This window comes from Rattus norvegicus, chromosome 4 (assembly GCF_036323735.1).
Source record: "Rattus norvegicus strain BN/NHsdMcwi chromosome 4, GRCr8, whole genome shotgun sequence".
NCBI lineage: Eukaryota > Metazoa > Chordata > Mammalia > Rodentia > Muridae > Rattus > Rattus norvegicus.
The window spans coordinates 119,342,455-119,364,069 of NC_086022.1; the positions used below are offsets into that span (position 1 = coordinate 119,342,455).

General features: G+C 50.8%; 1 protein-coding gene across 10 annotated transcripts in view; it reads right to left on the reverse strand.

The window, feature by feature from the left end:
• Sfxn5 (sideroflexin 5) overlaps positions 1-21,615 on the reverse strand; it is a 119,840-nt gene that overhangs the window by 34,763 nt on the left and 63,462 nt on the right. For 7 of the 10 annotated variants that reach the window (XR_005503169.2, XM_063285637.1, XM_063285640.1 and 4 more), the window contains 3 exon segments: positions 21,297-21,353; positions 20,104-20,169; positions 8,927-9,017 (listed from right to left, as the gene is read on the reverse strand). Coding sequence is in view for 9 of the 10 variants with exons in the window: in XM_063285637.1 (XP_063141707.1) it covers positions 8,927-9,017; positions 20,104-20,169; positions 21,297-21,353 (214 nt within the window). In the remaining variant the exon portion in view is untranslated. 10 annotated transcript variants of the gene reach the window in all.

The following is a 21,615-nucleotide window of genomic DNA, read 5'->3' on the forward strand; positions in this document are numbered from 1 at the left end:
AGTCTATAAAACTCCTGCTAAGGAATCTGGGGGGAGACAGTTCAGTAACGACCTTGCTGCCTAAGCACAGCCCTAAACTCAATCACTAGTGTCTGTGGTCTGTGGGGAAATTGGGGTGTGATAGGGTGCACGTGTGATCCTAGTGCCAGAGAGACAGAGGCAGGGGAATTCCTAGAGCTGTCTGCCTCTACTTAGAGAGTCCTGGGCCAGAGAGGGGAGGGGAGTGTGGTGGTGGACGGTATCTGAGAAATGACATCAACAGTTGTTCCCTGGCCTTCGTATGCACATCCATATGCAGTGCATGTGCACACACACAGTAACACAGATTTCTGCTAAGACACCCTTCTTCTAAGGGCATGAGAAGTGGGGCACTGACACATCTTTTGAATGCCTCCTCAGCCCACCAGTTCCCGTGCCAGAGGCTGCAGTGACTTCCCAGGCGACAAGGTGAGTGAGGCTTGAACCCTCAGCTCCTATCCAGGGCTCCAAAGTGCCATCTCCTTACCCCATAGCTGTCCCTCCTGCCTTCATGGCCCTTCTCTCCAGGGTACTGCCTCTCTGCCTTCTCTGTCGTCAGGTCTTTCCACCTAGCAGATTTGAGGAACGGTCAAGTCTCTTGAGTTAGAAAGCTATCTGTTCAATAATATTTATTGAGCACCTACAGGATGCCAGGACTTAGGCAAGTTGCCCAAAAAGTGGTGACTTAGTCACATATGAATATCCCTTAGAGCTTTCTGGGTCAGGCTGCTAAGAAGACACATTCCTAAAACTCAAGGGTCACTCATCTCATCTCAATGACAGTGGCTTTGTCAGAAGGTCCTGCCATCTTTGTCAGGTTCACAAGGTATCAGAGCCACTCTGGATACCAACTCCTTCCTTCTGCCTGTTCTGTCCTCAATGACACAACTCAAACTATCATGAGTCACACACCATGGGGTGGACCTCTTCAGGATGGACCTGCTCTGAATGGAGCCCATGTGACCCCTCTGGCCTTCAGTACTTCACCGCAAGTCCCTCAGTTAAGTCAGGACATGGTCCCTTAATGTGTGTGTGACTACATGAGGCGTTTTCATATGTGTGGACGTGCGCATATCTGTGTGCTTGAGGAGTCCGTAAGACAAGCTCGGGGTCATCCTCAGACAGTCCATTCTCCTAATTTGAGACAAGAAATTTCATTGTCTTGGAACTCACCAATTAGGCTAGGCCGCCTGGCCAGCGTCCTGTCTGCCTCCCTAGTACCAGGATTATAGGCAGGCTGCCATGCCTGCAGTTTTTACATAGGTTGGCGTGCTCTGAATCCCTGTCACTCGCCCACACATTCCTCTGATGGAGAAGTCAGTGGATGATCCTCTTCAAATGCAATGCACACTTCCTAAAACATTGGCTTAGGTTAAATTCCTAAAGTCTAGGAAGTATTGGGAGATTGTCTGAAAACAATATCTAACTGTCACACACACTCACACACTCACACACACACACACTCACACACACTCATACACACACTCACATACACACACTCACACACACTCATACACACACTCACATACACACACTCACACACACTCATACACACACTCACATACACACTCACACACTCACACACACTAACATACACACACTCACACACACTCACATACACACACTCACACACTCACACACACATACACTCACACACTCACACACACATACACACTCACACACATACACTCACATACACACACTCACACACACTCACACACACACTCACACACTCACACACACTCACACACACTCACACACACACTCACACACACACTCACACACTCACACACACTCACACACACACACACCCCTTGTGGTACTGTGACCGAGCCCCAGGCATGCTTGATGAGCACTCCAGCATCGAGCCCAAGCCCCAGCCACTATGAAATACTACAGCATTTGTCACAAGAACATTTGTCTTTGTGCCATTTTGAGCATCTGACCAACGCTTGTCTCCAAATTAAAGTTCTACAATGCCAGAGTATGTATGACTCTGTGCAGATTGTACACGAGTGTACACATGAGTGGGTACCTGCAGAGGCTAGGGGTGTCAGATTCTCCCTGGAAGCTGAAGTGACAGACGGCAGCAGTCACTGAATGTGGATTCTGGGAACACACCCCGTCCTCTGTAAGGGCACTACTTACTTTTTAACTACTGAGCCATCACTCCAGCCCCATGCTTCAGGTTTTTTTGATATAGCATTTCCTGCCATCCAAGATGACCTTGAGGTCACTGTGTAGCCAAGGGTAATCTTACTCTGACCCTTCCCCTTTCACATGCTGGGATTATAAGAGTTGCCACTATAGCTGGTTTTGTCACCCTGGTCAGGACAATAAAGGGCAGACAGAAGGCTAACCTGCTCGGAGGGCTCATGAGGCCCTGGCGGTTGGTGTAATCCCTGTGAAAACTTACACGATGTTCCTAGGATACCTTTTTAAAGACATAGCCCACAGACCAGGAAGGCTGGAGTATATGTGTGGGATAAGTTTGTGAGAGATGGCCTGAGCATTTACCTGGGGCCACTGACTCAAAGAATGGACCAGGATACAAAAGCCAGAACACTCAAAACAGACTCCAGTCATCGATGCCACTGGCTGGAGTCCCACTCTGAGCAACTGACCCTGACCTTCCGTGCTTACGTGCTAACGTGCTAACGTGCTTGCTTAAGCATTAACAGGCCCCACAAGAGACCCTGCCATGCTAATCCTCATTGTCAAGCCGATTTAGAATCACCATAGAAACGCACCTCTGGAGGTGTCTATGAGGGTGTTTCCAGAGAGGATCAACCAGGGAAGGAAGATCCACCCTGAACGTGGGCAGCACCATGCCATGGGCTGCAGTTCTGTGCTGAACAAGAGGAGAGAGTTCAGGGCTGGGGAGAGGGCTCAGCAGTTAAAAGTGCTTGCTATGCAAGTACCGAGGAGTTTGGGTCCCCAGAACCCCATGTAAAGTCTGGATGAGTGTAGTGACCCACCTGAAATTCCCGTCTCTGAAGGTAAAGACAGGTCCCTAGAGGAGGCTGGCAATGAGACTAGCCATGTCAACAATCTCTGGGTTTGACTGAGAGATGCAGCCTGGATGAATGCAGTGGGAGGAATGAAGGATGATTCACACCATCAACCTCGGGTCTCCACATGCACACGCACACATACACATCATATATGCATGCATGCATGCACATCCACATGTGCTGACACAAAAAAACATGCATACACACACATGAAAAATGGGGGGAGGCGTCAAGCTGAGGTCTAACCACCCCCCTCTCTTTCTCTCTTTCTTTTTTTTCCCTTTTTCTTTTTTTCAGAGCTGGGGACCGAACCCAGGGCAAGCGCTCTACCACTAAGCTAAATCCCCAACCCCTCTTTCTCTCTTTCTTAACCGTAAGCTCAATGTCGCCAGCCACCCAAAATTCTTGCTGCTATGACTTTACCACTATGATATATTCCTTCTTAAACTCTAAGCCAAAATAAATAAATTCCCTCTCTTTTACCTTTCTTCTTTTCAGATATCCAGTGACAGTGATGAGAAAGTGACTAATACATGCCCTGACTATTTGCTGGGCTGAGGGAGGCTAAGGAGCGGTAACCCTAAGATCCTGGGACACCCACACCGTCTGATGAGGAAGGCAAAGTGGAACCTGGCAGCCCAGCCTGGGGAGACTCAGGGCTACAGAGGACTGGGCAGGAAGTGTAGGCTGAGGGTGGGGAGGGGAAGGCACCAAGGCCCAGGGTCATGTGCCTGAAGCTCAGCAAGAGGCGAAGAGGAGGAGGGCAGCCACAGCTGCGGTGAGTTCAGGAGCAAGTGCAGCAAGGTCCAGGCAAGGTCTTCCAGCCTCCGGAGGAGCCTTGAAGGGACATGGGTACTTTATGAAGCACTACTGACCTCCATGGGGAACTCCTGTCACAGCCCAGGACAAGGCTGTCACAGGAACAGCACTGCCTCCTGGCTCACAGGGCACAAATAATGGGGAGTTATGCTTTGATGGGGGCACGGGGGACTGAGGCTCCCACTACCTCCCAGAGTGAAGCACAGGGGGAGTCAATGTCACCGAGACCTCTGTGGCCTGGGGCATAGAAAGAGCACAAAGGGGCAGCTCTAAGGCTTACTGGGTATGAAGAAACAGGAGACCCCTCTCCAGGACTTTCTAGAAGTCCTGAGCATGGCTCCCTGAGGAGCACAGAGAATTTTTTTTATGGCAGTGAAAACTGTTTTGACAACTCATGAAAGAGATTCCCTAGGAATGACCCCAGAAGACTTCCTGGCCAAGTTTGGAATTTCTGGTCTAGGAAAGATTGTTATCCTATGGAAGGCTGGCACGGTTCACATTAATTCTCAATTTGACAGGATCTAGAAGCACACAGAAGACAGACCTGTCTGTGGAGGACTTTCTACAGTGGGTTAAGTGAGTGAGAAGACTGACTCTGAGTGCCAAGAGCTGACCCCGACCCCACCCTCACCCCCACTGAATGCCAGAGAGCTGAGCACCAGCACGCACCACCCTCCCCTTGCTCGAACACTTACAAAGTGACCCAAGCTTCCTGCCATGGACATCTTTGCCACAATGGACTATGCTGTCAGACTTACAAACGGTGCAAAAACAACCACTGCCTTCCTTCCTTCTGGAGCTTTTGTTATTACATGAAAACAGTAACTAATACAGAGGCCCAAGCTCAGGGGAGTGAAGGGTTCAGCTAATGTTGTTAGCTCGATGCTGTTTCTTCTTCCATGGTAGGGTAAGTGGGGCTTCCAACCTATACATGTGCATATGGAGCAGGGATACCAACTCCAACAAGATACACTAAGTAGGTGATTGCTGGTATTTCCACATCACTGGAGGCCATGCTCCATCCGTCTCGGACCACAGACATGCCTATTTTCTCACAGTGTCTATTGTGAGACCCACACCTAGAGCCGACTCCCAGCAGATTTCCTCCAAGGCCTCCTGGAAAGGCTCTCCTCCTGTAAAGCAGGCTCAGCTCTGTAGACCAGTGGCTGGACCCAGAGGTGTGTATTTTCCCAGCATCTCCTCTGTTGACCTTTAATGGCTCTGTTTGCCCAGCTTCCCAAACCATTAACTTCCACCTCCCAGCAGCCACACATCAATTAACGGAGGGCCTGCTCCAAGCTTGAGCTCCTGAACACAATTAAGCGTGACAGTCCACAAATAAGAAAGAACTGGAGAATTAATTAAGGTCTAAACAAATTAATTACCAGTCCCCAATCGATTCTGATGCCAGCACACATGCTCCCGGGCTCACCTTTTCTCCTACCGTCTCCATGTATAAATAGAAACCACCATCTCCCACATGACTGCTGTTCTAGACCAGGGCAGGGCATTGTGGGTGCAGAAACCTCCCCGAGAGAGAGGGGTGGCTTCAGGGAGCATCTGGGACTCACTTTCTGTGCACTCGGCACTTCTATACACACAAGTGCTCACACAGTCCTAGATGAGAAGTCAGGGTAAGCCTGAAGATGCGGTGCTCACTGCAAGACACTGCACAGCCTGGTCGCCGCTGGGACACACCTCAGTGTCACAGCTCCAAAGGCAGCTTTCTCCACAAGATTGAGCCCTTCTGGGTGGAAGCAGGCAGGCCTCAGCTTTGGGCACAAGGGGTAACTCCGAGTTGGAGTTTGTGTGTTCTTTTATAGAAGGCGGGGGGGGGGGGGGTAAGCTCTGCCTTGGGTTCCTCCCAGCACTGAATGAGGTCGCCAAGGACAGATGGAAGGACTAGGTAGCCCCAGGAGTTATGAGATCTACAAACCCAGTGCAAGCATGTGACAATTGTTGATGTGGTCTCAGGTTGGAGAAGCAGAGTTAGACAGAGACCAAGTATTCGAAGCAGAGTGGGTTAAGGGAGTAATTCAGGCTCTGGACAGTGCAGAGCCCGAGGACACATTCCACCCTTCCTCCCAGGTTTTCTCCTGGACAGATGAGTGGAGGAACCAGCCAAGAGAAGTGAGGGACACAACAATTCAGGGGAGTTTCCTTGTTCCTTGCTTGCCTAGGAAGAGAGGGATGGTTGTGGTCTTCTCAGGACCCCCATCACAGACCCTCTCGTATCCCATTCCTTCCTGCAACAGAGTCCTTCAGTCAAGCTTGTTCCCTAAGGGGAAAGTGGGCCTGTCACATGGTGAAGCCAGTGCAGAGCAAGCTTCTCGGAGGCCCCTAGCCATCCTGCCCCAAGAAGCAAGGGGGAAGTGACTTACAGATGGTCTTTCCTGACCAGGGCATGAAGGGACATGGTACAGATAGACCGAGTGCAGGGAGCGGATTAGGGCTCTGACCTCACTGTGACAATCTCTGACAGGAGAATGAACAGAAGCCTCATTGCAGATGGGCCTGGGAGAGAGGAGGAGCGAGTTGCAAAGCACAATGTATACAACCAGCTATGATATAGGGGCCTCAAGCCTGCTTGGGAACGACTGGACTAGGGTGGGAGGGCTGAAGGCTCAGCCCCAAGAAGAAGATGGGAAGGGTATTAGTCTCATGCTGAGAGGAGCAAGTCAGAGAGAATCTCAGAACAGAAGAAAGGCCTCCCCTCCTGAGGGAGTCCCAGAGAGGCTAAGAGCAGCTCAAGGTCGCACAGCACAATGGTGGCTGGATAGGGATGGAACAAGCCACTGGCAAAGTTCTTATCTGAGGCTTGTCCCCCAAGTCCCAATTACATCTCAGGGGAGCCTCAGAGCCAGTCTAGGCTGCCTCTGACCCTCCAGCCCCGGTGGCATAGAAAGCCCAGTCACTGAGTAGCCACGTTTGTTGCTCAATTAGACCCCATGACGAAGTCAGCCTTAAAGAGTTATTTCATTAACGGCCCTCGGCAGAAATAGCTAAGGGTTCATTACAACTGTGGGGTTGCTATAGCAATTATCTGAGCTGGCTAGGCTCCACTGGGTGTTTGGTACTGGGAGTTTATTAGCCACTGGGCATGGAAGGGGTGAGGCTGCCCCATTCTGTAGGTTCTCCACAGCACATCCCTGTCAACAGAGTCTGGCCTGTGGTCTCATGTGCAGCTGCGGGCCATAGATGGAGTCCCAAGCCTACATATTGTACACAGGAGCCTGAGAAGGTCAGGTCATTGCCAGGAGCCCGAATCTGACTCCGCTCTTTAGTCTGGGCGGTAACATCAGAAAGGTCACAGAAGCTCAGGCCCTGGGCCAACCCCCACCTTTGTCCTCTGGAAAGATTCCGAGAAGGGGACTCTGCTCAGGGTTCTTAGTATTCACGTACCCTTCTTTGAACAACAAATCCTGAACTGCGTTGCACTATATCTACAGTTATTTCTTAAAACAAAACAAAACAAAACAAAACAAACCTGCCCGGTAGTCTCCTTTCCCGAAACTGGGTGGCACTTCCTGAAAGCCAGGCAAAGCTGTGCAATATCTTGAGGACCCAACAGAAACTGTGAGTTAGCCCGGTAGTGGTGGCTCCCGCCTTTAATGCCAGCCCTCTGGCGGCAGAAACAGGCAAATCTCTGAGCCTGGTCTACAGAGTGAGTTCCAGGACAGGGCTACACAGAGACACATATCTTGAAAAACCAAAAGAACCCACCACCACCACCGCAGCAGCAGCAACAGCAACAACAACAACAACGAAATCTCAGAGTTGCCCTGCAGCCTGAGGTCCCTCTGACAGTCATGTGAAGACTAATGTCAGATTAATGTCTTTATATACATAAACAAAACTCAAAGGATTTATACAGAGATTAAAACACGTTCTCTTGTGATTTAGTAATACATGCACATTTAAATTGATTTATTTATTTACGTGTTTATAGGGGGCATGTGTGGATGTCAGACAACTTTCAGGAATCAGTTCTCTCCATCCACCATGTGTGTCTTAGGAACTGAACTCCAGTTGTTACCTGTAGCCAGGCTGCCTCAAGCTCACTATATAGCTAAGGATGGTCTTAGACTTTTCACCCTCCTGTCTCCACCTCCCACATGCTGGTATGTGGACTCCCAAGGTCAGCTAATCAATATGCCTTTTACCTGATTTTTAAAAAAGTAAGACATAGTCATTGAAGTGTCCAGAGTGCTCACTTGGGCTCAGTCTGCACAGAAGTGGTACTCGCAGGTCTCTGAGTCACAACTGCAATGTGGCACAGGCTGCCTTGGGTTTCCTGCTGACAAATCCCCAAGTCCAGGCTTTTATTGTTTCCTGGGCATGTTCACAGTACAAGGACTGTAGATTTTTGTTAAGGTTTATTGTGAACACCTTTCACAGTCTACAACATTGTGTTCTGTCTGTTGATCCAAGTTCAGACTCTCCCTGTGCTGAGCTAGAGGTTGGGTTTAATTGATAAGAGTGCTTCCCTGGTACACGGGGTGCCCTGGATTAGATCAACAGCACCCGATGAACCAAGAGTGCTGCACACTTCTAATCCCAGCACTGGGAAGGCAGAGGCAGGAGGGCCAGAAGTTCAAGGTCACGATCCATTACATGGCAAGTCTGGGATACACGAGACTCCCATCTCAAAACAAAGGAGCAAACACACTACCTCGGTGCTAAGTCTCCTGGGGGTCTGAGGCTAGCCTTGGTTGGCCACATAGTGAGTGCCAAGATAGCCTATGCTGCTGATTAAGATTTTGTCTCAAACAGACAAAGGGCTGAGACTGGAGCTCAGCTGGTAGGATGCTTGCCTTGGGTGCATGAAGCCCTAGGCTCCACCCCCAGCACCACAAACTGAAACAAACATCCAGGAATTTGTGCTGAAGCTACATCTCATGCCCTGAGCTGATGGGTGGGCCCTGCATCTCCCAGCCAGGAGTCTGCAAGCATCAGGGAGATATGGTGTGGAAGGGCCACCATTCACCCAGGTGCTTGGAAGTTCCCCAGACTCCCACCATGCAGTATGTACGCACGCACGCACGCACACACGCACATTAGTGTGCAGATCTTACCTACTGCAGGGAAGGGTACAAATCTCTGCACGAGAAGGCGAGTGGCTGGAGTGAACTTGTTTGCTTTCTGAACCAGCACATTAAGGCCCACCTTAGAAAGGAAAGAAAACAGAAGGTGCATGATGCTGCAAGGGCTCATGGGAGGAAGGAGTAGAACTGGAGGGATGTGGGAGGGAATCCCTCCAATTTCCCTCACCCCCCACCCTCAGATACAGCAACCCTCCGGAGGCCACCTGGGCCTTCTGGCCTCTAGCCTTTGCTCACCCACTCCCTAGGACTGGGGTGCCCCACCCACCTCAGGCCACACGCCTGTTCCCTCAGGACCAGCTCTGAAGTCTACAACCTCTGTCACTTACTAGCAGTGGGACCCCAGGTAGGTGACTCTATCCTTTCTCTACGTCACTGTCTGGTGGTACAAAAAGGATAGTTATTTCTACCACATTCAGGGCTTGTGATAAGAATGTATACAAAAGGCATGAGCTTGGCACACAAGAGGACTCAGAAAGTGCAGCCACTTGACAGCGTCATCTCTCTCAGCCAGGCAGACCATTGATCCTGTTTGCCTGGTACGTCTCTCAAAGCGCTAGTCCTTGGCATTCCTGACCCTGGACCTCTGGGAGGCAAGGACTGCCCGGCACTCAATGCTGTATTTGATAGCCTAGAGCCCATGCTCAGTGAGCTTGCGGTTGAAGAACAGGTACAAGCAGACAATTGGTTAGAGAGCTCACACAGGTGAAGGAAACCGTCTCCGGGGACCTGAAGGCGGCTTCGGCTATCAGAGAAGAACTACCTAGACGCTAGAGGAGCAGTGGACATGGAGAGGGAACAGATACAACCCAGAAATCTTGGTATTCCTAGACTGAGGCCTAGCCAGCCCTTCCTCGATGGTCTATCCCAGCAAGAGGAGGCAGGAAGGGCCATGGTAAGATCTGGCCTGCATTCAGCTCTGGACTTCTGGTGGCTAATCAGACTCTGTGGTCCTAGACTGGCTCTAGACTCAGCCTTTTGGGTTGCTGAGGCTTTGGGAAGCCTCAGGGAGATGGAGTGCCTGCAATAGAGCAGGGCCAGCTGGGCCTAGGCTCCAGTGGAGGGATATGGGACAAAGGTGTGTCAGTAATCATCCCCTAGGCAGCCAGACACTTCCGGCCTGGGCTGTCAGTGTTGCATGTATATCCTGTCATGCTGCTGTTCAGAGCCCTTGTCCTTGTCCCTACTGCTTGCCTGAGGGAAGCTGAGTGGCAGGAACTGAATGAGGCTTTTCCAGATTTCAGTGATATACCAGGGCCTTTCTGAAGGCCACTGACTATCCTGGGCACCACTTGGATGGAGCTTACAGACTCAGGAATCTGAGTCTAATGCATGCTCTCTCCCCATCCCCTTCTTATCATTTTGTGACTGGGGCTAACTTGCAGTGTGAACTAGGGCTGGTTTAGAACTCAGAGATCACCTTCCTCAGCCTCCCTGGAATCGGGATTAAAAGTGGGTGCCACCACTCCCAGCCATCCCCTAGCTCTCTTCTATGAGTGACTCTGAAATGGCCTCTTGCACACACCATAAGGTAAAGACAGTGGAAAAGCATGGAGACCACAGCACATGCTATGAAGAAAGAGAGTGGACTGTCTAGAGATCTCGTATGTGCTACCAACACTTTTGCTTGTAAGAGCTTTTTCTATTCTGCAGTGCTGGGGGATAAACCTAGGATACCTGGCATCCTGGGCTGCCTGGGCAAGTGCTCTGTGAGCTACACCCCAGCTACCACATGCAATCTCTTGACAAAAGCCCCTTTCCACCAAGAAGCAGCAGACTCAGAGAGGACTAGTGAGTTTGCCAAGGTCAGACAGTTACAACGTAGCAGCTAAAACTAGGATTTGAACGTAGGGCCTGCTGATTTCAAAGCTTCAACCCCACTTTGCAATTAGCCTCTGTGATAGTTAATATTATTAATTTGACAGAATCCAAAACCACCTAGGAAATAATCCTCTGGGTATGTCTGTAAGGGAGTTTCTAGGTTGGGTTAACTGAGGTAGGAAGAGCCACCCTAAACGTGGGCCAGGAGAAAGCTGCCCAGTCCCAGCTTTCTTCTTGCTTTTCTTCCTATTGTGGATACAATGTGACAAGCCACCTCCATGTTACCATGCCTTCCCTGCCATGATACACAGTATCCTCACTGTAAGCTTCCTCAGATTGCTCCTTGTAATTCTTGGATCACAGCAAAGGGAAAACAACTAGCACAGCCTTCTCAGGAAGCAATGGCCTGGCGCCCCTTAACCATGGTGCATAATATGGGACCCCTGAAAAAAGCCATTAGGAGTTGGGGTCCAGATGATGTGTAAGTGGGAGGCAGCACCTGACCTGGCGGGTGGCAGGCCTAGACACAGAGAGAGGCTGAACACATCTTACATAGAAGATGCACACGCATACAGAAAAATGAGGTACTGAAGGCATAGGAAGCAGGAGTTGGGGAAGGGAACAAGGAGGCCCCAAGCTTCTCTAAGGCTGGCAGCCTCCTAGGACTGGGTAGAGCTCAAATGCAGGGGGTGGGGCTGGGGATCGGGGAGAGATTAGAGACAACTGCTTGTAGCCAGCACTGAGACTTTCTGTGCCAGTCTGAGACTGACCCCTCCCTGGCTGCCTGTTCTTTCCACTGGCTAGGTCTGCCACTGTCTTGAAGGGGTGACCTAGCTAGTTTGCTGCATGCCAAGTGAGAACCTGGGATAGGAAAGAAGGCTGACCCTAGTCTCCAGTGAGCCACAGGAAGCTAGTCTTCTCTTTCCTCAGGTCTCTCACCGGCAGCTCTGACCTGACAGTCACCTGAGAAGCAAGTGGTCACACAAGACCCCTTGCCTCCTTCAGGCAGTGGCTGCTGTCCCACAGGTCCTGAGCTTGAGCATGGCCATATTAGGAATTCGTGTGCAAATTTCTACCTTGTTTGTTTTCCCCCTCTGCCCAAATGGAGCCCCTGTTTGGTTAATTTCTGTTTTGTAGCTTATTTGGAGGCTGTTAAGGCAGACCCCGGGGGACTCTCGGCAATGGCTGTTCATACCTCATTATCTTCCCTGAACCTGATTATTAGCTCTGATTCTTCTGATCGCTAGCTGCTGTTCGCGATGCGTTGTGTGCCATTAATGCCAGCTGGTTCCCTTAAACAGGACCTGCCATGCCAGAGAAAACGAGCTGGCATTCCGAGCCTCCAGCCACTTGGCTTTTTAATTTTAATGGGCTCCACCAAATGTTCCAGGCCAAAGGACCCCGAGAAACAAGAACAGACGGGCTTCAGTCCCCCAAAATGCAGCCCTCCCTGGGATCCTTCCCAGGCTGTCCTTGTCCCTGTCCAAGGTTCTGGGGGCAGAATGGCTGGGTGTTGAGTGGCCATTTGACTCCTCTATGCCTTTGGAACAAACCCCAGGCCCATTGCTAGTGGGTGGGTGAGGCAGCCATATTGCCTCCTAGTGAACTCCCAACTCCACATGAACCTTCTCTCCACTTGTGGTCCCCAGATCCCTCTTGGGTATGTTGCTTACTTTCAGATAGATATGTGTTTTGTGCTAAATTTCATTCCAGACTTGTGGGGCATGCTAGCTTTTTTTGCTTTTGTTTTTGTTGTTTTAAGACATGATTTCATGTAGCCCAAGATGGCCTCAAAGCAGCTGAAGATGACTTTGCACTCCTGATCCTCCAGCCTCTCCCTCCTAAGGGCTAGGATTGCAGGTGCGTGCCACCACACCTGGCTTAATCAGTGCTGGGGATTGAACCCAGATCTTCAAGCACGTGAGGAAAGTCCTCTACCCACTGAGCCCCAGCCCTGGTCAAAGGGGCCTGAAGGCTCCCCTCTACCTTTAAAAAAAAAAAAGACTCACATTAAAAAAAAATTTCATTTTTTCCTGCATGTTTTTAGACATGATCTCACCAAATAGCACTGGCTGGCCTAGAATTCACTATGTAGACCAGACTGGAATCAAATTCACAAAGATCTGCCTGTCTCTGCTTCTAGAATGCTGGGATTTAAAGGTGTGTGCCACCATGCCTGATAATTTTGTTTTTTAATCTTTAACCGTGTGTGTGGGGGGGGGGTGGCGCACCATGAGTTCAGATGACTGTGGAGGCCAGAAGAAGGCATCAGATCCTTGGAAGATGGTGTTAGAAGCAGTTGTGAGGAGCCCAATTTGGGTGCTAGGAACTGACCTTAGGCCTCTGTCAAAGCAGCACATGCTCTTACCTGCCGAGCCACCTCTCCAGCCCCTAAAGCTTTCTTCTAAACTTCACGGAGCTCTGTGACATAAAACCTTTAGTGTCGTTAGCTAAATGGCCAACAGCAACCTTGGCTCTGCATAGCCTTCAAAAAGACGCCAGGGGGCTGATGCCAAGGCCGTCTCCCTTCTTATCTTGCTACGTCCTTCCTCTAGCTGGACATGTAACCACTAGGAGACCCGTCTGTTGGGACAGGCCTCAGCGAGGCACCTTTACCCCCACCTCAGGGAAGGTTGTCCAGCTCTGCCTCACCTTTGCCCAGGCGTCCTCATCTGCTACCAGCTGGAAGACTCCTGTCTTTGTGAATTTGATTCCAGTCTGGTCTACACAGTGAATTCTAGGCCAACCAGTGCTACTTGGTGAGATCACGTCTAAAAACATACATGAATAAATAAAAATGAAATGAAATGAAAAAATTTAATGCAAGTCTTTTTTTAAAGGTAGAGGGGAGCCTTCAGGCCCCTTTGACCAGGGCTGGGGCTCAGTGGGTAGAGGACTTTCCTCACGTGCTTGAAGATCTGGGTTCAATCCCCAGCACTGATTAAGCCAGGTGTGGTGGCACGCACCTGCAATCCTAGCCCTTAGGAGGGAGAGGCTGGAGGATCAGGAGTGCAAAGTCATCTTCAGCTGCTTTGAGGCCATCTTGGGCTACATGAAATCATGTCTTGAAACAACCAAAACAATAAAGCATAAAAAGCAAAAGGTTGGGGTTGGAGAGATGGCTCAGTGGTTAAGAACACCCTACTGCTCTTCCAGAGGTCCTGAGTTCAAATCCCAGCAACCACATGGTGGCTCACAACCATCTGTAATGGGATCTGATGCCCTCTTCTGGTGTGTCTGAAGACAGCTACAGTGTACTTACATATAATAAATGAATAAATCTTTAATAAAAAAAAAAAAAAAAGCAAAAGGTCCTGAAGAGACTTCTGGATCTTCCTGGCAGGAGCGACTCTAGGCCACAGCTAAGCCACGGGAGCCTCAGCTACTTGTCAAGTTCCCAGGCATCCCCACTGTAGTTCTGTCTCTGCTGTACTCACCCCTATGACCTCACTCCCTACCGACTTGTAGGCTCCTCCCACGAGCCAGCTCTCCCCACTCCCACTCCAGGGCCTCTGAGCACGGTTCCTGTCAAGCCTCACCCTCAACCTAAATATCAGATCGCCTCTCTGTCTCCAGGTGTGTGCGTGTGTGTGTGTGTGTGTGTATGAGTGTCTGTGGAAGCCAGAGGAGGGCTTTGGAGTTAGAGTTACAAAAAGTTGTAAACTGCCCCAAAGTGGGAATCAAACTCTGGTCCTCTACAAGAACAGCGTGTGCTCTTAACCAGGGAGCCAATTCTCCAACCCCACACGCTTTTTATGTGAGCTATAAAACCGAGCTCAAGCTTTCAAGCTTGCAAAGCAAGCACTTTCACCACCTGAGCTATCCCCCAGCCCAAGGCCAGAGCTTTCATCCATGCATCTACCAGTCTCTAAGTACATATGTGTTTGCCCTTTTACACATCTCTGAATTAAAATAATACATGCATCTGATAACTGAAAAAAAGAAACAAAAAACGAAAAAAACCCATCGCCCCAGCAGACACTTAGTACCAGAGCCCAGGGCTTGTTCCTCTTGCCCACCCACTGAATTCTCAGTTTGTGGTAAAATGAGTCTGGACTTAGTGGTGCTTCTAGAATAAATCAGAGTGAAAGCTGTCTGAGGTATGAAGGCAAACAAAAGCCTTCCAAACCACTGCATCTGGCTTTGCAAACGCTGTGCTTGCCCGGTCTGTGGGCTACCTGGGCTGCTCATTTATACTCAACTAGGGGAGGAGGCCCCAGAGTCACCAAAGCGCCAAAGCACACCTGACTGAACCATGGAAGTGAGTGGGAGGTAGCTGGGTGTGGGGAGAGGGGGAGGACGGCTCTGCCGAGACACAGACGTAACAATGTTGGGTTGTCGGCAAGGTTCTGTGAACTCTGCGGCACTGGCCAGTGGACTCTAAGTAGTTCTGAAGAACAATGGAGGAGGAGGCAGACAGGCAGGAGAGATGGCACGAGATCAGACCTTACACTTCTCTGGGTGACTGGACAGTAATGTGCCCAAATGTGCTGCATTTTCGTGGGTCCCAGAAGGCAGAGCGTGGGTCAGGAAATCACTGAAGTACCACCAATACCCACCAGAGGGCACAGCTTTGTAAACTAAACCTGGCTACCAAGTGGAGGTCAAATGTCTTCCAGCCACAGCCAGCCAGTTGCTTGGCAATGAGCTCAGGGGCAAGAGAGCAAAGGTGAACGGGAGAGTTAGTCAACAGCCTCGCTCCTGTCAGCTCCAGCTGAGGCTGAGGCATTGATCTGCTCGGCCAGCGGTCAGGCCTAAGGCCTGTCATGTGTTTGATAGGGACAGTGTGCTGGCTGCAAGGAAACCAATTACATTAGACCCTCTTCCTTCCAAGAATGGACGCAGGGCTGCTACTGGGGTCCGATTGGCCACTGCACTGCCATGTGCAGGCTTCTGGAACACTTCAAATTCAGCTGCTGGGTCTCTGCCATGGCCCCTCCAACCCAGAAGTCATCTAAAGGGAAAGTAACCTGACCATCGCCTGGACCGGGGTGCCAGGGTAGCGGGAGGAGAACGGAAGGGCCTGGCTATGCCCTTGCTGAACAGTCAGCCTGATCTTGTCTTACAGGAGGTGGTGTGCGCTCTGGATCACAATACTGACTTAATGTTGGCCAGAAGACAGAGGTCCAGAAACCAAGGATGAAGGTCATGGTTGATCTAAGAGCTACTGCTAATTGCCATTGTTCTTGGGATGCCTGAGGGGGCACCTGCCTACTATGGGAACAGTAACATTTTCTCTGATCTAGAAGCTAAAACAGTGCTTGGTTTTTCCCATCTCAGTAAGGAGTATGATGATAAAAGGACCGTTGTTAATAAAAGTGTGCAAGTAAGCCTGGGCTGCGGTGCACAGGCTCTGCCCTTGGCTTCAGTCTGTGCTCAATTTCCCCATCTGTAAAATGGGGCTGAACTAGCACAGTGCCAGCTCTCTGTAAGGATTGGCCATTGGGTGGCTGTTTACTAATCTGACCATCAGGGGCATGTGGAGTTGCCAGCAAGCAATGAGAACCAGAAGGCTTCCTGGGTCTCTCCCTGCAGACAAATGCTGCAACCAACAAGGAAAGGACCACCAGGGGAAAGGGGGTCTACAGTGATTCTGAAGGAAAGGCCACTGCAGCTAAGGCTTAGCTGAGACGCCTGCGACAGGACGTGAATGCATCTCTTATCAGGCTCCGCCAACCTACCCCTGACCAGTCACACAAGACGTCAGCCCTGAGCCTTCCTCCCCAACCCCGGGTCCATCAACACCCAGGAGCCGGTGGTCAGTGGACTGCATCTGCCACCTCCTATTTCTGCCTAAGACCCTGCAATGCCCAGTCTGGGATTCCTGGTGTGGCATCCGCGGCCCCTGATGACCTCTGCTATCCCCCACCGTCACCATCAGCATTACTCTCTCCATGACACACTTCTGACATGGTCCAGAATCTGATCCCATCTTTCTGCATGCCTCTGTATCTTCTCTACCCTCTCTCTGGGACATCCAGCCCTGCCTTCTGTTGGCTTTCTCCATCTGTCCCATGTATCAGCCCTGTGGCTGAGTTAGACACCTCGGGGTCAGCACCACCATGGCTCTCCCTGCCTCGATGCTCTCCGCTCGCCCTCCCAGCATCCTGAAAGCTATATCAAGCTACAGCCCAGGCTCCTGCAGTGTCTGGCCCCTCACAGACCTTGCAGAAGGAGTCAGGAGCCTGCCTGATCTCTCCCTTCACAGAGACAGTGATGGCCAGCCCAGAAGCTTCCACACGAACTCCAGAACAAAAACACAAAGAAGACAGAGAGAGGTTTCCTTTGTTAAAAGACAGCAAACTGTTAGGTTTTCAAAAATAACTTAAGACGGGATTTCTTTTTTATTCTAAAGCAAGAGCCCCAGACATTGCCAAGTCTATTTAGGGGGGCCCAGAGAGGCTTCTCACCCCAACAATCCTGGGCCCAGCATGAGGCTTCATTTGGGGGAATGCCTGATTGGTGAGGGGGCGCTGGTGGCCAAGGCCAAGGGTTCTTCTGAAAGAGAGACAGGGCCCTGCAGACCCCACAGAGGAGGCTGCACCTCAGCTCAGCTTAGTCTGTGGGACCGGCTCTCAGCCCGTCAGGCGCCATCTAACCACCTGCTTGTAGGGACTCGTTTTAATTAATGCCAGAACTGGGCCAACCACTGGGGCCGTGACACTTGTTTGCAGGTCATCTGCTCCTAACAGGCTCGCCCTGGGAGGGGATTTGTCTCTAATTGAAGCCGAAATCAGTTAATGAGGCCGCAGGGCCTGGGGTTCCACAGAACAAGGGAGAGGGAAATAAAATCAAGCCTCTGTGGTTGGCAGTTTTGTGATTTATACACACAAAAGAGAAGAAAGCAAGCTGCCGATTTTCCAAGTCAGGAACTCCACTCCATCTGCCCCTCGCTGTATGAAGTCGGCAGGCAGAAGGGCATGCCTCTGCTAAGGCTCAGGCTCCCGGAGAGGACAGGAGGGGCCTCTCAAGGCCAGCGATCAATCAGCAGCCTAATTAATAGGTATTTATGGCACAGGGCTCTATGGTTCCCTCTGTGGGGTACGAGACAGATGCCTGTCCCTAGCTAACTTGTAATCCAACTGGGGACAATGAGAGGACGAGGTGTGGGAAGAACAAGAATTTTCTGGGACTTAGGTCAAGGAAAGTCTCCTCTGGGAGGATCTGGAACCAAGCAAAGAAGAGGAGGCAGAAGGTGTCTCCACAGTGCAAGCCCCAGGTTCCAAGAAACTGCTGGGTTCTGTGTTCCTCCGCCAACCAGTCGGAGTGAGGTACCTGCCTGGAAAGTGTTGGGGTGGGAGTCAGAGAGGCCAGAGTTTTCATAAGTTGAATTCCTGAACCACATGTTCAGTGGGAAGGTACCAGGGCCGTGACCTCTTCACTCAAACCCTTCTGTGTGCTGCCCCCTCCTCCCAGGTTCTCCTACATCATCAGAGCATCTGGAAGAAGGGAGAGGCTGTTGAAGCAGCTGAGCCGGGGGTGGGGGGGCTCTAAACTCCTCTTGCTTTACAGAGGAGGAGGGTGGCGAGGGAGCCCTCTCCCCTCTCAGGAGCCCAGACCTCAGCCCAGCAGAGTCAGGCTGCCCCAATTTATCTGACTCCCAAGCCAAGTTCCATTCAGGGTTGCGAGTCTACGGGGCAGATTGGCAGTTTCTCCACAGCGAGCCGTCTATACAGGTCTGGCTGCATATGGCTTCTAACTGGCAGCAAGGCATTCAGGGAATGAACAGGATCCCAGGCACAAAACGGGATGCCCCACTTTCACTTGGAGGTGGCGTGGTCTACGTGCGAGTAAAATAAAAGGGGCTGCTTGAGGACAGCCCCGAAGCTCTACTTCAGAGGAACAGCAACAGCGATGACTGGGTCGGATGAAAGGCTTATCACAGTGTGTACAACGACTGCTGTGACAAAGAGATACGGACGGGGTGTTATCGAAAGATTCGGACATGTGAATTCTTTCATTGTGTTGAGTTTTCTTTCTTCTCAAATTTTTTTGAAAATGGTGTGTGTGTGTGTGTGTGTGTGTGTGTGTGTGTGTGTGTTGCCTGCACATGTGTACTATGTATATGTGGTACCTGCAGAGGCCAGAAGAGGGCGTCAGATCCCCTGGAACTGGAGTTATAGATAATTGTGAGCCACCACATGGGCACTGGGAACCAAACCCAGGTCCTATGGAAGAGCAGTCAATGCTTTTGACTATCAAGCCATTGTTTTTTGGTTTTCTTTTTCGTTTGTTTGTTTGTTTGTTTTGTTTTTTAGAGACAGGGTCCCATGTAGCCCAGGCCGACCTCAAACTCACCATATACCTTTTCACTTGGAGCTTCTGATCCTCCTTCCTCCACCCTAAGTGCTGGGTACAGGTATGGCCCACCACGACCTATTTTATGTGGTGCTGGGGATTAAAGCCAGAGCTTTGTGCACGCTGGACAAACCCTCTCCCAGCTGAGCTGCATTCCAGCCCTGAGGTGTGCTCTTCCTTCCCCTAACAGTTAATGCATTTGTGTTACTAGTGACAGAGACAACGGTTGTGAAAGGCGCTTTACCCTCAGGAGTTGGTTGTAGGAAGCCACTCCATCGGAGATCCAGAAAGTGCCACACACTCCAGGTGGAGTGGAAACCACACGAGGTCTCAGGGCCTGATTCTTTACTCTGGCTGCAGCCCATACCACTCTCTGCTGTCTGTTGCTGCCCCCATCTGAGAACCATCAGTCCCATTTTTATTCAGGCGATGTGCAAATTCTAGTAACAAATTCCAGCTTTATTCTTGCAGGACTGCAAAGGCTCAGCTTGAAGAGCCTTCCGGGGAGGCTAGCCTTGTGACCCTCCAACCAAGCCTGAAAAGACTACACAGAGGCAGTTCTATCACAACTTCCACCGGAAGCCAACTGCCTTCTCTAAGAGCCAAGACCAAGAAAACCGCACACACAGTCTTTCCTCATGGAACACCAAGCTGCAGATGGTTGTGTCCAAGGACCCCCAGATCACTTAGGGAGAGGAAATTCGTAAGTCTGCATCCAGGAAGTTTAGAAGCAGTGAATTGTCTACACGGTAGACAGCTGTAGACTGTGCACCAGAGGCTCCTCTGAGGAAAATACTGCCCCGGGGAGACAAAGAACAAAGCTGCTCTAGAGGGTGCAGAGACAGACAGGGACAAATGCCTGCCCCTCCCTGCCCTGGACTCCATACCTCCATCCTCCCCAACGCCCCGGAGTACCAATATTTGTTCTTCTGTCAGAGCCTCTTCTCTGTCTAGAAAACCATCTGGGCATCTCCTTGCAGACTCATCCCCCACAGGCTGGCCTGCCCTGGAGCAGGGTAGGAGTTACTCACAGCAATGGAGACAGCACTGATGACAGCTCCCAAGTAGCCCTGGATGAACTTGGATGCAGGTGAAGGCTGGAAGACAGACAGAAAGGTAGACAGGCAGAAAGCTGCCATGTTCTGCTCTGGCCAGCAAGAGGCACTCCCTTGGGAAGTCAAAGGGGCAGGCCTCCCTCAGCCGCCTTTAAAGAAGACTGTACAAGGCACGGGCTGGTATAGCTGGGCCTCTTTACTTTTGTCCTGTTCTAAGACGATCTGAGCAGACACTGCTGGCTGGAGGTGGGAAACAGCAGGGCCCCACACGGGTCCTTTACGTTCAGGGTATCATTTAGGAAGGCTGCGTTGTAAGCAGGTGTTTCATCCTGGCACACTGTCTGTGTGGGATAGCACTGTCTCACCAGCTACAGTCTAGCTGGCTGTTACAGCCCCCTGGGCCCAGGACTCAGGGGGCTTCATTGTGTTACTGTTGTCCAGTAGTTCCACAGAACAAAAGATCTCAAGTCCCAACATGAAAAAAAAGAAAGAAAGAAAAACTGAAGAACACATCTCTCCTACAATTGCAGTTTGGAGAGAGCTGGTTATAAGGTTACAAGAAACAACTGATGGAGCCATCTAAGTAAAAACGCCAGAGAGTCCAGCTATGCAGAGTCAGATGAAGGGGTATCCTAAGAGTCTCTGGTCCTTCAAATTCCTACTGCAAAGGCCAGCTCCTAACTCTGCTCTCGTTGCCACTGTTGGAAAATATTAAGAACAACCCCTCGGAGGGGAACCCAGATTCCTCTGGATATGAGAGTGGACCAGAAGGAAAGGTGGCCTTGTCACAGATCAGCTTGTGTGATCAGTCACCTAGGAGCTGGGGACACTGAGCTGGCTTCTGGGTAAGCTTAGGGGAGCTCAGTTCTCAGGATGACCTTCCCGATCCAATATCTGAGTGCACCAGCTTCTCTGGACAGGAAGCCAGCAGAGTCCACTCCTATAGATATTTATTTTACCTGCCTCTTGCAGGGCCCTGCCCAGAGGCTTCTGCTGACCCATGCCAAGCAAGCTGAGTGCTGCCTTCCTGTAGGGATGGCAGCATAAGAAAGTACCCAAAGAAGGCAGTACTTGGCACCAATGTCAGAGTGCTTGGCATGGCTTGTCAGGGAGAATGGCCAGGCCACTCCCACCTAAACTTGCCATGAGCAGAGGGCAGCGACACTCACCTTAGTAGCATTGCGGTTTGCATAGTTGACACAGGCATTATGGCTCTGGTTCAGCCACTGAAGGCAACAAGGAGAGAATGAGGGAAATAGGGTCATCTCCATGGAACACCCACCCCCACTCCTGCTGGAAGTCATGGGAAACTGCTCTGTATGTACACAGAGATGGGACAATGAGGTGACTTCTGGGTGAGCTTGGGGATACGGTACTCAAGATGCAGATATCACTTGGATGCAAGATCTGAGCTGTCCCAGAAGAATCCAGAAGGTAGAAGAACTCACCCCCTACGCAGCCTCCTTGATTTGACCCCTCTTCACCTGC